Source organism: Parasteatoda tepidariorum, chromosome 7 (assembly GCF_982258835.1).
Source record: "Parasteatoda tepidariorum strain Cologne lab strain chromosome 7, Ptep-v5.0, whole genome shotgun sequence".
NCBI classification, from domain to species: domain Eukaryota; kingdom Metazoa; phylum Arthropoda; class Arachnida; order Araneae; family Theridiidae; genus Parasteatoda; species Parasteatoda tepidariorum.
In genome coordinates this window covers 16,192,600-16,209,526 of record NC_141761.1, presented here as the reverse complement: position 1 = coordinate 16,209,526, position 16,927 = coordinate 16,192,600, and the positions used below count along the sequence as shown (strand labels likewise).

The following is a 16,927-nucleotide window of genomic DNA, read 5'->3' as shown; positions in this document are numbered from 1 at the left end:
AGGTAGTTAATGCAATGGGATTTTACTATTTGTTTTTCAATTTGATGAGGACTTACAAAAAAAGGAAATAATTAGTATGTCTTCCCAAAACAAGAATATCGCTTATAATATTAGAAAAAAAAATATCACCTATTAAATTACATTATTTTTTCCCTCTTGAAGTTTACGCTTCTGTTACTTTAAATTAGTAACAAGTATATTTGTTATTAATAAAAGTATCTTGCAGAGAGATATTAGTACTGGAGAGGTTTGTAGCAGAAAGCCTGAAAAAATTCTGCCGAAAGGAAACAAAACCATATTTTAAAAAGATCTGATGCATTTCTTAACTTATTAACAAGAAAAAATTTTATTGGTTTTAATCTAAATCTTGGTATGCAAACCAGTCAAGGTAAAGATAAATTACAGAACAAGTAAAAAGCAATAACATTAAATAATCTATCTAACAACTAACACTGCAAAAGTAAAGAACAAATTCAGAATTTTGTTCCACCCAACCTATAACACTTCAATCTATACGCACGAAAGATAATATGCATATATAATACTTATTTTATATTTCTAAAGTTACCATAAAAAAAAAGAGTGAACAAAGAAACGTACAAAACTTAAAGTGCTTGAAAAAATATATTTACTAATTTCAGATCTAAAGAAGAACTGAAGTTTAAAATCCATAATAATATCCATGCCAAATTTTGACCACTGGTAAAATTAATGACCGTCCATGATCTTTTTTCTACTTTCTAGAAAATCATTTCTTTATAATCAAAATAAAGAAAAGCAGTATAATAATGAAACTAACAGACAAAAGCAGTGTGATAAAAAATAAAATACTGAAAAAACGATTTTGAAAAACACGCTTTTGCATAATACGTAGAGAAAGTGAAGAAAAAAATCTCTTTTTAGAAAAGGGAAAATGAAGCACTTTTTAAAAACACACAATAAAAAAAAAAAGCACCTTTAAGGGCTTTTAAAAAACGAAAATAAGCACCTTTAAACACTTTTTAAAAACACCATGCATGCAGTAATCTCTCCACTGATTAGAAATTGCTCAGTAGTTAACTCAGGTGATTGAAATGTTGAACTAACAGATATTGAAAACTCATTAAAAATGGGAAGAAAATTTGGAATTTATCTCAACATCTGCTAAATTTTCAAATCCATGACAAATTGCAAGAAATTTTAATGACTTACTCTCCGACAAAAATACAATTTACTAATTCTCCCTTAACCACTCTCAATGCCCCTTAGCAGAATTGTGGATACTCTGTTCTTGTTCATCAGTTTCTGTTCTCATTTGGGAATAAAAAAAATGAGGCTTGCTTCAGCTATAATTTTAAATTCATAAAATAAATAAAAAAAATTCTGAAATCACTGAAGTTAATTCATTTTAGAAATGTTGTTCTTCCCTTCAATTTTTGAAAGAACAGTTTATATTTTAGTAAAATGCGAGTAAGTGGGGATTTTGTTACAAATTCAGATATCTGAAACACTGAAATTGGGGGGAGATTTTTCTGCGACCAAAATCCATGACCTAACATTTTTTAAAGTTAAAATCAAGACATTTCATGACAAATTTCGTTAAATACGCTGCATATACAATGGATATGGAAACATATAGGCTAGAAACACTATGATTTAAATTTCTCAGTTTATTGATGAAAACATCAAACTACAGTGAGAAACTATAATAATATAACAATTATTTCTTTACTTCACCTGACAAGTCTTTTTTAAATACTCACCAAATGTAATCCTTTTCACCCATGCGACGTTTCTCCATGATTACTTGAGTGTCATATACGATGAATGCACACATCACCAGTAAACCAATGTAAATCTGAGCCTGGAAATAAAAATTTCTTGTGTGAAAAACAGCATTGCAAATTAAAATCTTAGTTGCAAGGATGAGAGTGGTCAGACAGCAAAAAAAGAGGAAATCCAAGAATACATACATATATAAAAGCTATATCCAAAAATTTGACAAAAGTGTAAAATTGTATGAAAATGAATCACATGCATGATTTTAAAATAGTGTGAATAAGTATTGTAATATTTGATTTTAAATTGAGAACATATAAATCCCGATGTGGCTTTTATATTACGTGAATATAAAACTAGATATAGGATTTCAAAAATGCAAAAATACAAATCATGATGCGTAATTTTTAGATAGCGTAAATGCAAATCAAGATTAATAATTTTCAAATCAGGTGAAAATAAACCCAATGATTAATTTTTAAATCACGTATAAATACGAAAATCGTTGTTAAGTACAACTGCATAAATGAATCACGACATTGGGTTTTTAAATCTCGCAAATAAGGATCGCAAGGTGCAACTTTTTACAACTGCATAACTGACTCACAACATTGAGTTTTAAACTTGTGTGAATACGAAACGCTACACAGGATTTTAAAATCGTGTGAACACAAACTGCGATATAGGTTTTTTAAATTTCGTAAATAAGAATCGAAATGCACGATATTTAAATTGCATAAATAAGAATCGCAAGGCGCAACGGGTAAATACGAAAATCGATGTTTAATGTTAAATTCGTGTGAAGTGAGAAGCTGCGGCGTCTAGATAACGAAAATAGGAGCTATCCGGAATGGCGGGGAAAATCTTAGTTTTTGTGCATAAAAGTGGGGAAAATAGTTCAAATAAGTAAAAATGCAGAAAGGGTGGCAGCTATGTAGTTTGAATTTTCTGTTCATCTTTAAAAATAAATATAATTACTTTATTTCAGCGGCTGAATTTTCAGAAAAAGCAAAATATTTATTAAAAAACTTTTAAAAAATCAGAGTTTTTGATAGTAAGACTGAAATTCGAAAGTAGAAAAATCCCTGTTGTTGCCGTGTGCATGTCTGGGAGATTGAGTTTAACTGCCTTTAAAGTGAGCAATAAAAAAAACCTCACAACTTTTGACTGATTTACTTACGAATATTGCAGCACTGTAAATACTATATTATGTAAGGTTTACAATAGTATTAATAATAAAATCAATTATAATAATTATAGCATTGTTGATAAATCAAAAAGAAGTGCTGATCCACCATGAAAATGTTCAATTACACCCTAGCAGCAAAATGACTCAGGCCCTCATTCAACTAATATTCAAGAATCTTGGATCAATAAGGGTTCAAAGGGCAGTAATTTTCTAATATTGGCCGTATATAGAATTGTCTGATTCAAACGATATTTTACTGCCACTTTAAAACAAATATCTGCCCTGTATAGAATTGTCAGATTCACTCTATATTTTATATTCATTAATCAGCTAATTTAGGTTCAATATTTGGAAATCTAGACATCCCATTATTAGGTCTTAGATGCATGATGCATTTTGTGCCCGAATTGGGCCAAGGTATGCCTTTATTTAAAAACATAAAAGGGCATATTTTGTGGTTTGTCAAGCCAGAGCTTGCAATCAGGATTATGAATACAATCACAGGGATGGAGCAGCAGCAGGTTAGAGTCTTTATAGAGCAAAATGACTTCTTTGGACCAATAACCATGAATCTTGACTCAATGGGCTGATATTTTCTCGATATGGGCCATATATTATGGTAGATTCACCAGATATTTTACCGCAACTTTAAAACAAATGGAATTGTCATATTCACCAGATATTTATAATCATTATTCACTGCATAGGGCCGATATTAAAAAATCTAGACATCCAAATATTGGTCCCTCGGAGCAAGATATTTAGTACCCATATTTAGCTCAACTGGGGCCGGTGTATAATTGTTTGTTGCTAGGGCAAGTGCTTCGAACATTAGAATTCTGAGCACATAAATAAGAAATTTATTGCATATTTAACAGAGCTTAGAAAAAAATGCATTCAGGGGTAGCAGCAAAGTTTTTTAAAATTTTAGGGTAATTTTAGGAACTTTTTCAAAAAATTTTAGGGGTAATATGCTAGGATAAAAACAGGTCACACCGTAGTTTATTACATAACAGAAGATTATTCTTATTCATCTATACAAATCATAAATAATTGCAAGCCTTAAAATAAATTTCTGAAATTTATTAAGTCAAGGATGAAATCTCTAAAGTGTAAAAATGAAGTTTCAACTTTACATATTACCTATCAAAAATTAAGTGCATAATTCAGGAACAGGCAAAAATGAGAATAAATCAAGAGAAAAAATAAATTAACACCAACTTGGAAAAATTAAAAATACTTTATTAAATCCAAAACAATTTGTAAACTAAAATGCAAGGCCAAATAAAAAATTAAGGAAAATTTGACTAAAACAATACGAACTTAAAATTATTATAAGCGATATATTTATATATGTTAAAAAAATTCACAATTTCATTTCTTTCCTATCCTTATAAGATTAGATTAAGTACACAGAAAATGATTTAATCACTTATGAAGTAAAAATATGCCAGATAAAAGCTGTATCAACTTAAATATTAACAAAAATACTGTCTTCAATTGTATATACTTTAAACAATTCAAGTTCTCATATTTCTGATATTTATAAGTACAATTAAAGTACTTAGAAAAGTTTCCAAAATCATTTATAAATAAATAAATTTAATGTCAAATAAAATTGAAAGAAATCATGACAAAAATAATGCCAACTAAAGTTACATATACGGTAAACAATTCACTTTCTCATCCTCTGTGATGTTTATACAAACAATAAAAGTATAAAAAAAATAGTTCAAAAAATCAGAACAAATAATCTGCATGCCTTTATAAATTAAAGTTCTATTGATTCTATAATAATTAAAAAAAAAAGAACCTTTCTCTCGAAAAAAGAATACTTTTTTATTTTATAAAGACAAGCTTTAATGTTTACGTTCTTAATTAAAACTTTAATTTATTATCCTTTACTTTATTAAAAAAAAATATTGCTTGATATTATTAGATTTCAAATCAGCAATTTATATTAGAAGTTAGAGAAACACTAATTAGGATGATTATTTAATTTTGAGTCTCTTTGACAAAAGTTGGTCTCTTCCAGTTTCAAAAACAGTCAACTCCGACTCTAATTTTGTTAGCTGATCAGTTCCTTCAGATATCAAGTTTTGTGCAACAGTCATCTCCACAATGTTTTGCATTCCTGCAGCTTTCTTCAATCTTTCTGTTCCTTCTTTTATGAGACCTAAAGCTAATTCTTTATTTTTTTTCAATTCATTGATTTTTTGATTATTTTCGCTAATCTGCAAATCGAAATCATTTTTTCTTTTTCTATTTTCTTCCCTTTCCTGTTTTTCCTTTGCAATCTTTTCATTTTCTTTTTTATGCTTATCTTCCTCTTCTTTTAATTTGCTCATATACTCTTGATATGATTTGTGAGATTCCTTTACTGCCCTCAATAATGTTGTGATAGGCACCTTCAACACTCCTCCATAATTTCGAATGGTATCTTTGATTAGTCTAAGAGACACGATAGTATTCTCATGGTGACTCACATTAAGCATTGCTTTATTTATCGAAAAACCTCTCTCAGGATCAGAATTCCCATGTGGCAAAATAAAAACAGTTTTGATTAATGCAGTTAAATTTTTATATTTTAAATTATTGCTTTTGTCTTTCAAAAGAAACAATTCTCTCCAATATCCATCTACTCGCTTTATTTCAGATAAATCCGATAATTTTTCATGGGCAGTCACGTCAAAAGTAAGAAGTTTCCATTCTTCCCTGACATTATCAATAAATTCATTGGAAAAGTTTAAATAACGAGCTATTCTTGTAATTGCATGGATACCTTTTGAGTTATCATTTGATTCAACTCTTGGCTGAAAAATTTCTAAGTCTTTAAAAAACTGGTCAAAAAAGGGTAAATTTGATTTCAAATAATTAACAGTTTTAATCAATGCAGAAAGAGCATTTAGAAGAAAATTATTCTTTTCACTTTGTGCTAATTTACTTAAAAAACCTTTTGCTGACATGCCTATCTCGATCGAAGACGATTTCTTCCAATTTTTACCATTATTAAGTTCAATGTCCCTTAAATCTGTGCCTTCCTTAGCTGCAACAATATCATCTTTAATGAACAGCATCATAACTTGTCTGATTAGCTTATTCATTTCACTAAACAGCAAGTGTATTTTTGGGGATTCGCTTTGAAAACACAACGAAAAGGTTTCAAAGTGCTTATGGGTATAAGCAATAAAAGCTAGAAAGCACAAGGTTGATGGCTCTTTTAAATTATCACAAATACGTTTATATTTGCTCGAAGAACTTAGTTGCTTAGTGAGCAATTTTTGCTTAGGTAAAAAACATAAAAAATATTCAGAGATATTTGCCCATTGCTCAACTAGCCTCTGAGCTACAGGGCCGGCTGTAAGCCATCTACTATTTACATGTCTCAATAAAAACTGAGCCGTCACTTCCGTTATTTCTTCCATTTGTTTAAAATCCTCCCTGCGTACAGCACTGTTCTTTAGAAAAAAATATATATCATTGGCGAACTCATCAAAGTTGACTTCTAAAGAATTCAGAAAAACTTTAAACGCATTATTTGCCACATGCAAATTGCAGGTGCCAATTGGCAATAACGTATTTGAACCAATTTGATCCGAAAATTTCCTCATGACACTTTTGTTGACATTAGGATTGTCCATTGAAAGACATATTACTTTATTCAATGGAATCTTATAAGTAGACAAAACATCCAAAAGTTCATTTAAAATAATATCTGCCGTAGCATGGCCTAAAAATACACTTTTTAAATATCGACATAATACCAAATTAAAGTCGGTAGACCAATATCTGGCATATACATCTAGTTGCCGCTTGTTCTGTACATTTGTACTCTCATCAAATGCTAATGTTATTTTTGTTGCACTCTCAATATCCTTCATTAAAAGATCTTCAAAATATTTAGATACACCATGGTTTAATACATAGGCAGTTTTTTTCTCTTTAAGTTGCATTGCTATGGGAGAATCTGGAAACATTACCTTGAATAAATCCACTGTATCCGTACAAGATTTAAAAGAAATATTTTTTTCAGCCACATGTAAACACCATAAAGTTTCAGCTTTCAAAATTTGACTTTGCTGGCTAAGAGCAGCTGTATCACTGCTTTTATTTTGCACCCAATTGAATATTGTTGATTGACCATTTCCTTTAAATCTTTCATCAAATTTCCGATGATGTTTTTTCCCTTTATGATGCGATCGTACTTGTGCGAATCCACTTCCAGATACTTCGAATGTTTCACAGCATAAACTACATTTCGCTGAATAGTCATTTCCAGTCACAGATTCCAACCATTCTTTAAGCAAAACACCATCTAGTTCTTTTTCAAACCAATCCGTCTGGAATTTTGTTCGTCCTTTTCCCATAGCATCAATTTATAAATAACAAATCAACCAAGATGGCGAAGGATTTCAGAACCACACTGAACAAAAAGAGAGACAGGTGGAGAGGAGAGGCCCGTGACGTCTTAGGAGTGAAAATAACCACGTGATAAAAAAAACCAATCACTCGCCTGAATGTCGTCACACCGCCGGTCGTCGTCTTTCTTCCCCATCCGCCGTCCCGCGTCTCCTCCCACCCTCCTCTCCTTGCAGAGAAGCGATGAGGTAAACAAATTCGGTACAAAAAGAAAGAGGCGCGGCATTTTCGTTTTCTCTGTGATTTATTCCTATAACTCAAATTTTTTTAGGAACACCAACAAAATTTTAGCAGATTTTTAGGAATTTTAGGGTTTGTACATAGTTTTAGGAATTTTATGAATTTTAGGGGGAATGCGACCCCTGTGCATTATTAAATAAAAAATATGTAATAGAAGTGCAACAAAGAAACACTTAAATAAACAAAGACATTCATTATTGCAGCCTTATACACTAGTTATCATAAATTTAAGAAAAATCACAAAAATAACCATTACTCCAAAAGTTACATGGATTTTAGTGGCACTCACAGTGCACATAATTTATAAAGTAGCAGTGTAAAATTATTATCTGACAATTATGCCACAGAAATTAGCATATGTATGAAATGAATAAATCAGATGTGTAGGTCTGGAATAGAAAAAGTACCTTCAGCATGAAGAATGCTCACCGCTAGTAGCAACACAGAATTAAATTGAATATAGGATTTAATGGCACAAAGTCCAAAAGAGAATATGCTGCACCAAACAATATGATAAAATAGATCAAAATTAAAGTGCATGTTATACTTAAATTGTGAAATCAAATTTGATAAAATGGTATTATGACAGTGAATAAAATCAGACAAAATGTATGTACATAATATATAATAAACGGATTATCTAAAAAGGTACGAATATGGTAAAATATTTGTAAAAGTGAATTAAATTGAGAATGCATTAAAACTGTTATATGCAGTTCAAAATATTAAAGGCACGCAAAAATGTTAGGATGATATGAATGTCATTCAATAAATCCTGTAAACTCTCTTATTTCAGAAGTATTTTTAAATCTTTTTAAAGCTGTTAAAAAACAGGTCACATTGGAATAAGTCTAAATTTAATAAAATTAGAGAATTGTTAGCCGATCTATACGTTTCTAAAAAGTTTGCATGAATGGAATGGTCAATGATCCTCCTAGTTTTGCAAATTATTTTGAATGCATCACTTTTCCTACTTGTGCAATGAAAAGAGCATGAAAACTTACCTTAAATAAAATATATGAGCCCATAAAGATGTTTAAGATACCTCCAATCATCAGCACAGATAACAAAGACATCAATGTTCCTATAGAAGACACATTAAAAAAAAAATGTAGTTCAAATCAGGGTTGGCAAGATTTTGCCGCTGGTGGAAAAAACAGGTTTTTGCCAAGCAGAGTGGCAAAAACCTACATTTTCCAAGATGAGAGGTCAAAAACAGATTTTTAATACAAAATTATTCCTAAAATTGAAATATATATAATTAAAAAATATTTACAAAATTATTATTCCATATTTAAATCATAATGTATTAATACATCATTTTAGTAGTTTAAAACATTATTGATTGGAAAATTTGTGATTATTCTCTTTTTTCCAGTGAAAACAACTTATTTTAAATTAATATAACTATAATTTAAAGCATAAAATATCGATCAACATTTTGAAGTAATATTGAGAAACGAGGTGATTATCAAAATCTATCTAATAAAACATCCATCTTAGTTTTCTTATGTCTCTCGTAAATATAGTGTAAGAATGATATAATGTAAAATAATACATATCAAAAATAATTATGAAGAAGCAACAAAAAAAAAAAAATACAATTTGTAAAAAAATGTTTATTTAAGGATTCTAAAAAAAAAAGACTTTCAATCTTTTAAAAATTATTACCCTTATATTAATTATTAATACTATAAAAATAATTTTCTCATGTAATGCATCAAAATTATTATTCCTTATGATTGATTTAAATTTGTTTCAAGTATTTTGTAATAATATTTAATCAGCAATTTAGATTAATTTGGTTTTTGCTGGTTTTTACCACTGTCCTGGCAAAAAACCCTTTTTGTCAGCAAAAACTCCAAACCTGGTTCAAATAGTATTAAGAAAATATCTGAGTCATACAGATCTTAAAAAGATCAAACACATCAATAAAATAATACGAGTAATCCTTTGCGATAAAACAATGTTTGAATAAAAATGTTCGCAAAAATTATAAAATTTATTAAAACCAGTCTGTCTAGGTTTTTCCGAGAGGTACCATTTTGTGAAAATTTAGACACAATTTGTGAAAATTAAAAATTAGATTAAAAAAAATTAACACATAAATATAGTAAAGTAAGAAAATATTTTCAAAAATTGTCACTACAAATAAAAATTATTTAGCTAGTAAAATTCTATTTATTTTTCCCCATTTATTCAAAACCAATTTTGCTATTTATGGCTTAAAATTGTATCCAAATTTAAAAATAAAAAAAATTATTGTCCATAGTTCAACTTGAATTTAATAAAAACATACATTTAACAGTACTAGAACTAAAAGTTATTTTCATTATGAGAACATTTCCCACTTATTCATATAAAAAATAGTTTCATAAAAAAATAAAGGTCTGTTAGAATAAATTTAGAACTATGTTAGACTTCCTGTAAAGTTACAGCACTTAATAATTTTTGTAATAATGAATATGCATATACACCATTTAAAAACAGGATTCAAAATAATTTTAAGAATCTTGAATTTCGGAAGGACTGTACAGAGAAAAATATGTAAACATATAGATATTGTACCTCCAAGATATATGAATCTGCGCTGGTCTCCAAAGACAGAAGCAAGAGAAAAACATGTGAAGATCAGACATGTTGCAAAGAATGCAGTTGGAATGATTGCGGGATCAACAGAAATAACAGCCTCCAAAAGAGGACCCAATCCAAGACCTAAAAACAGAAAAAATAAATTTATAAGAATTTCTTTAAGGATGTCTGCACCGTTGCAAACTTCATTCAACAAATTATTTTTAAATTCTATTAACTTTTAAAACAATTTTGAGTAATTTGTTGTTCATTTACGTCACACTAGAGCTGCAAAATGGGCTATTGGGTACGGAAACATCCCCGAGGATGATCCGAAGACATACCACCACAATTTTGGTCCTCTGTAGAGCTGATCATACCTCGGATTGGTAACTGACGGCCTGCTCTTGAAGTAGAGTAATTCACCGTAGAACAGCTTAGCGTGGGACCAATATTGCACATTCTCTTACATAGACTGATCCAAGTGGTCACCCACCCACATATTGACCGCAGCCAGTGATGCTTGACTTTGGTGATCTGCTGGAAACAGTGTCTTAATGATCAGTCCACTGCGGTACTTGAACAACGTGCATTATGTGTTTATGAAGTTACTTTTTTTAACTTATAAGTTTATAGATTTTTTATATTTTCAACAATAAGGAAATATATAATAGGAAATATGGTTAAAAAATGTTTTTTCAGGAGAAATGAAAAGACTCTGCTCTAAAATTGTTCTGTGATTTCTCGTTTTGTTCACAGGTGGCTGCTACAAGTGGAAATTACTGAACCATGATTTGGGGAGCACCAACAATGTTTTATGGTAACTGTAAATAAAAGAATGATCCCTTTTCTGTAATTTTGAATTTCAATAATCACAGAAAAAGCGGTCACATATAGAAAGTCATCAATCATCATTTACTGAAAGGACGGAATTAAGATGTTACGTTTTTACACAGTCTAAGAATACCATTTTTAAAATCTGAGTAATGTTTAAGTAGGTTTAGTGATAAAGGTTAAATAAATTGAATATTAAAGTCATTCAACTATTATGAAAAAGTTACTTTCCATTGGAAAATTATTTCCAGAACATCTCGATCATCAGCATCTGAAAAGTTAGGTTACTTTCGAACACTTTTTTTAATATCTTCCTTAAACTACAATTTTGATTATATATATATATATATATATATATATATATATATATATATATATATATATATATATATATATATATATATATATATATATATATAAAGATTAATTTAAGCTTTTTATGTTACATATGTATTTTAAATATTTTATAATAATAATAAAAGGTTATTAAAGTTTTAATATAGATTGTATTTGTAACATCAGTCACTAGACTTCACTTGTTCATTGTTTTTTATAGTTTATGTATTATGCAAGTAGCCGATAGTTGGTCAACCTGCTGTGCAAGTGAACAGTTGCACACCCTTAATATTAGGGATACAAAAGAAAATTCTCTTATTCTCAAAGTTTATTTACTATGAATTCTTTTTTAAAAGCAAATGCCTTTGTAAATACACAGTGAGAAATAAAATTTTATTTACTTAAAGCTGATTTTGATATTGTGCTTACTGTTACAAAGAATGAAAACAAGTAAAAAAAAACAAAAGAAAAAAAACATTTGCGTCAACGAGTCACTCGCAAATGTATGGAGCAAAAACTATTGTTCAGTTCGAAAATTCCAGAAATGAATTTAATAAATCTTTCTATAGATTATTTCATCATCAGATGCTGTTATTGACAACTGATAAGGATAAACCAGATGTTCTCATCTCACAAATGTCACAGTTAACCGCTGTTGATGCATTTTGTCAAATAATTGCCTCTTTAAAATATTGTGAACAAGGCTGGCACTGTAAAAAAAATTTAAGACTGAACTTATTATTTGTCCAATTAACAGGATCTAAGATCTAACATTGTACCGGAATTTTCAGGAATTTATTGTTCACTGGTTCCAAAATGTATCTTTCCATAATAATGGCACATATATTAACTCAATGATTTGATAATTCTTTTTTCATTTTGATAATTTATTTTTTCACTGCAAACAAGAATATAATAATTAATAGTTAACCTTGTAGATCTTTTTACACCAATCACTGCTGGATAGTAAATCACAAATTTTTTCATAAAGCTTATCTTATGTCTACTTTTTTTTCTTTTTTTTTGCTTCATAATTATTTTTTTCCTTGTCCTATCTCTATACATGTATCTTAAAAAATAATCTCAACTTTGTTCAGCATTTCACAGGGTTAGGGAAAAATGAAAACAAATTTAGATACAACAATACTACAAATTTTGTTTAAGCAAGTAGGAGCTGAAGTTCAATCAATCCCATCCTTTTATTGTTGTGAAACATCATTACTAGAACACTTTGCAATAATTATGAAAAATAACAATGTTTTCATTAAAATGTAATATTTGCATAAAATAAATAGAAAGTATTTGTATGACATTAACATTTTTAAGGAAAAAAGAAAATTTTAATTTAAAGAAAAAATTGAAAAGTGATTAATTGATGAAATTTAATCTCATGATTTTTTTCTCAAGACTGATTTCAGTTTTCAGGACTGAAGAGTGACACCCATGATTGTGAAGGAGCTTAAAAATCAAGATTCATAATAACATATTTAATGGTTTGTTAGCTATTAATGGTACAGAAATAAAATATATACAGAGTATCAAAAAAATTTTATTTATCCTTTTCATACCTAATGACTATTAAAAAAAAAACTACTACAAATATATGTAGGTGGTAGATACTATTATTAAGTAGATACTAAGGATACTTTTAAAACTAATAAAGCAATTAAAAACAAATTGCATCCACTCATAAAACCAGTTTACCCAAAGATAATTTCATGCAAAAAATACATTTTTTTATAATTATAATCTAAAGTTTCAACTGTTTTTATTTAATAGGAGCCATAAAAAGTTTTAATGAAAATAATTTGATGTGGCAATGAAGAAATATTAAAATGAAGCCATTAATATGTAAATGTGGTTAACTTACGATTCATATTTTTTCGCTAATATCCGATTGCTAATCTTAATTTTTTTTAAATTATAAAATGTTGTTTCCATTTTAGTCTCCTAAAACTTTATTTGTAATCTAGTAAAAAAATTTCAATGAAACAACTTATTGAATAAAAAACATATTATTCAATGCATGTAGAGGTTTATGTTTCTGATAGAATGTGATCATACATCAGCTTTGTTTCATTTTATTTTTCAGTTTGTTCTTTTAATAACTGATAACAAGACAAGAGTGAAACAGAGAATGAATTCCTTGTAAGTGCAACCTCGGCTATATTGTATAAACCAGGTGGGTTTTAAGTTTTAGACTAACGAAACACGGCCTTTTCAAGAATGCAATAAAGTTATTGTTGCATATTCTTTGCATCTCGGGGATAAATTAAATCTCAATAATACCAAAATTCTAACCACCCCTGTCATATCAGCTCATCTTTATACCCAGGAAACTTGTTTTATTCCGATGAATGCAGATTCCCTTGTTACCGATATAAGTTTTGCACTATTCCTCTATGGCACATGGAAATGCATTTTACCCTCATTTGCCTATCCTGGCTGTTGAGACAATTAATAGTTAGCTCTAATTAATTAGCATGTTTAAAGTCATATCCAGAAACCATTAAGATTCACACTTAGGACGTGAAAATCCGATCGTTAGAATGAAAATTATTCAGGGTTACACTACATAACAAGTTCTATAAAGGCAAAGTTCAATACATACTTCTTTAAAATGCAGAAGAGTTTGCAGCTTTGCCAAACATACCAGGATTTTATCCTTTGACAAAAAGACAGAGGAAAACTAAACTGGGCAGAATATTTACAAATAATCTTAAGTTGGGGGGGGGGGGAATCAACTATCTATCTTTTAAAATTTTGAAACACATTTGAAGAAAAGTCATTTATTTTAAGTTTACTAACAATTATTGAAAACACAGTCACTTACTTACCAGAAAGGAAAGCAAATCCTAAAAGCAATCCTAATCTAGTGGTAGTATTTTTCCCATCATCTCTTGTACTCATTAAAGCCATCATACATCCAAATGAGCCAATGGCACTCAAAAAACCACCCTAGAAAAGATTAAATATTTAAATAAAGGCACATTAAAGAAATAAAATAACAGATTTTAATATAGATATTTTTTAGGCTATGCGTAAAGTTTTGATATATCACGCATAATCAAGTAAGTCAAAATATATACAGTAACACCTCGCTACAATATTTTGGGGACCCAATAAATATAGTGTTGTAGAGGGATATATGGCAGGGCCTACATACTTTGGGGACACAATAAGATTTTTTCTTAATTTTAATGTTATATATGTATTAACTATAAATCAAATTATATAGTATGCAAAAAATTTACTTGCCGAGTGCAAATTATGGTTAAATATTAAAAACAATTGTAACAAATTCAGAAAATAAGATCATACTATGCCTGAAAACCGTTTTTATTCAAAATAATCGTATATTTTTGTTTGTACCAACAAAGCATGAAAATTATTTTAGTTTGTGAATGGTGCTCCACCCACAGAAAGAAATTCTCTTTTAGGTGTGATGCTAGTGGTGACTTATGATCAGCTTTTAACATGAAGGAAATGAAATCGGAAAGGAATGTTCTTAAGAGATTAGGGATTTTAAAAATGGAAGCTCTTGGGGTAGTCTTCTTTTGGCAGAAAAATAGAGAAAATAAGGATTACATTTGGGAAAAAAAATCATTTTACACGGGTTCATTGCTTCAAAGAATATCGTAATATTGAGAGGAGAATGACATTAATTCATATGCAAGTTCCTCGGGACCACAAAACATTTTCGTAATAAAGGGAGTTATTGTTGTATTGGATATCGTAGTAGCGAGAGTTCACTGTATATATAAATCTAAAGAAGATTTTTTTAAAACCATTCTTTATAATTACTTAAACAATTTTACTTTATAACTGTCGTTGAACAGTCGACCCAATTTTCAGTTTTTACATAGCCTTGTAATTTTGAACCCAATCCAGAAGACAAGGGAACTCCTGGATCAAGTAGTGGGACAATTTTGCCTTCATGGACAACTTTTTGATGAAACAAACCCACATTTGAGTTACATGAATAGGAAAAGAACGAAAATATCAAATGGTTAGCTTGATGACAAGGGGACTCAAACCTGTGATCGGTCTACCACTAAGGATATTTAAGCGAGCGCTGTGGTAGGTGTAAGCTGAAATGTGGAATTTGTATCACCAGTTGTTGCTGAGATTCAAATTCAGTTCACGTCTTTCGAAGGTGAAGGTCCACATAAATCAGTGTTTCCCAAACTTATGACTTTTGTGTACCCCTTCTAAATTTTTTCGCAACGCTGTGTACCACTGATAAAAAAATGAATGCATTTTTTACTATAAAAAAAATTGCACAAAAGTTAAAAATCACTACTGGCTGTTGACACCACTAAATATTAACTGTTAACTCTCCAAAAAAATAGCCAATAGAAAAATACGTAATCGTAAATTTTCATGGCTAGCATGGCTTTAAAATTTTAGTTTGTTGCAAGATATTTCACATAAGAACACGTACCCCCTCTAAACTGTTCCCGTACCCCTGGGAGTATGCGTACCACACTTTGGGAAACACTGATTTAAACTATTAACATGCAACATACTGCAGTACTGGTAATGGCACCATCGGTTGAGAAAAATAAAAGAAGCATTTTTGCCATCAATGGATATTTTATCAACCAATTTATTTTTTTTTTAATTTCTTCAACAAATACAGTAGAACTTCAATTATCCGAATCAATTGGGACCAGACCCCATTCGGATAATCAAAAATTCGGATAATTGGATTTTTTTTTAAAAAATGCTTATTTTAAATAATTACTGTATGTATAGTGGAAATGAGGGAAAAGAACTGTTTTCAAGGAAAGAGATATTTTCATGAATGTGTACATACCTTGCAGTAAATGAAAGTTATTACATGCTAAACATCTCAGTTATAGTAAACTGTTTAACTGTCTTCATCTGTTTTCGGGCAGCTAAATCGAGCATCCGTTTGACGGTGAGAAGTTGTATATGGTCACACTCGGGTTTTTGCTCCATCCACTTCAATGCAGTTTCAAGGCCAGCAAATGCTTCACTAGCTGACGGCCGGATCAAACCGAGGACCTTCGGCTTTATAGAAGCGAATTCTACCCCTGAGCTACTGAGACTCGACAATATTACATCATCACTCATCGCATAATATTTTAAGATAGTTGCATCATCCTGTTCGTCATTAAGAGGCGCCATCCAGTCCCGAAGGGAAACTCCCGAATTTATAATTAACTCTTAACTTAATACCTTAGAACACTCCAATTCTTAGACACATGCATTCCGGAGACCACTGCGCGAAGAGAGCTCTCACGAGTCATGTCAATAATGTTAAGCCTATCCTTCTATCCTTTTTATTTCTATTAAATTTTGGTGCTCCATCCAATTCAAGGCCAGCAAATGCTTTACTAGCTGACGGGTCTGTGTCTGCCTCAATATCCGCATTAGGGTCATCTTCTTCATCGACACTTTCCTCCATCACACTTTCAATAAGTTCATTTAAAATTTGAAATCCACAGTCTGATGAATCACACGTCATCCACTCTCCTATATCTTCAGCACTGACATCTGAACATTCAGGAATTTTCAAAAATATGTTTCTGAATTCCTCAAGACATCCTCATC

General features: G+C 30.0%; 2 protein-coding genes across 2 annotated transcripts in view; both read right to left on the bottom strand.

Annotated features, from left to right (window-relative positions):
• BI-1 (Bax Inhibitor-1) overlaps positions 1-16,927 on the bottom strand; it is a 39,164-nt gene that overhangs the window by 9,583 nt on the left and 12,654 nt on the right. Inside the window, exons 3-6 of the mRNA XM_087168528.1 lie at positions 14,185-14,305; positions 10,175-10,321; positions 8,611-8,690; positions 1,743-1,843 (exon numbers count right to left, since the gene is read on the bottom strand). Of these exons, the coding sequence (XP_087024654.1) occupies positions 1,743-1,843; positions 8,611-8,690; positions 10,175-10,321; positions 14,185-14,305 (449 nt within the window). The remainder of the gene's footprint in view (positions 1-1,742; positions 1,844-8,610; positions 8,691-10,174; positions 10,322-14,184; positions 14,306-16,927) is intronic.
• Positions 4,860-8,439, bottom strand: LOC147806907 (uncharacterized). Its single transcript, XM_087168526.1, has one exon. The coding sequence runs from the start codon at positions 7,312-7,314 to the stop codon at positions 4,939-4,941; it is 2,376 nt and encodes a 791-aa protein (XP_087024652.1). The 5' UTR covers positions 7,315-8,439; the 3' UTR covers positions 4,860-4,938.

Coding starts and splice junctions, on each gene's coding strand:
- LOC147806907 (XM_087168526.1), bottom strand. CDS start 7,314: ATGGGAAAAGGACGAACAAAATTCCAGACGGATTGGTTTGAAAAAGAA.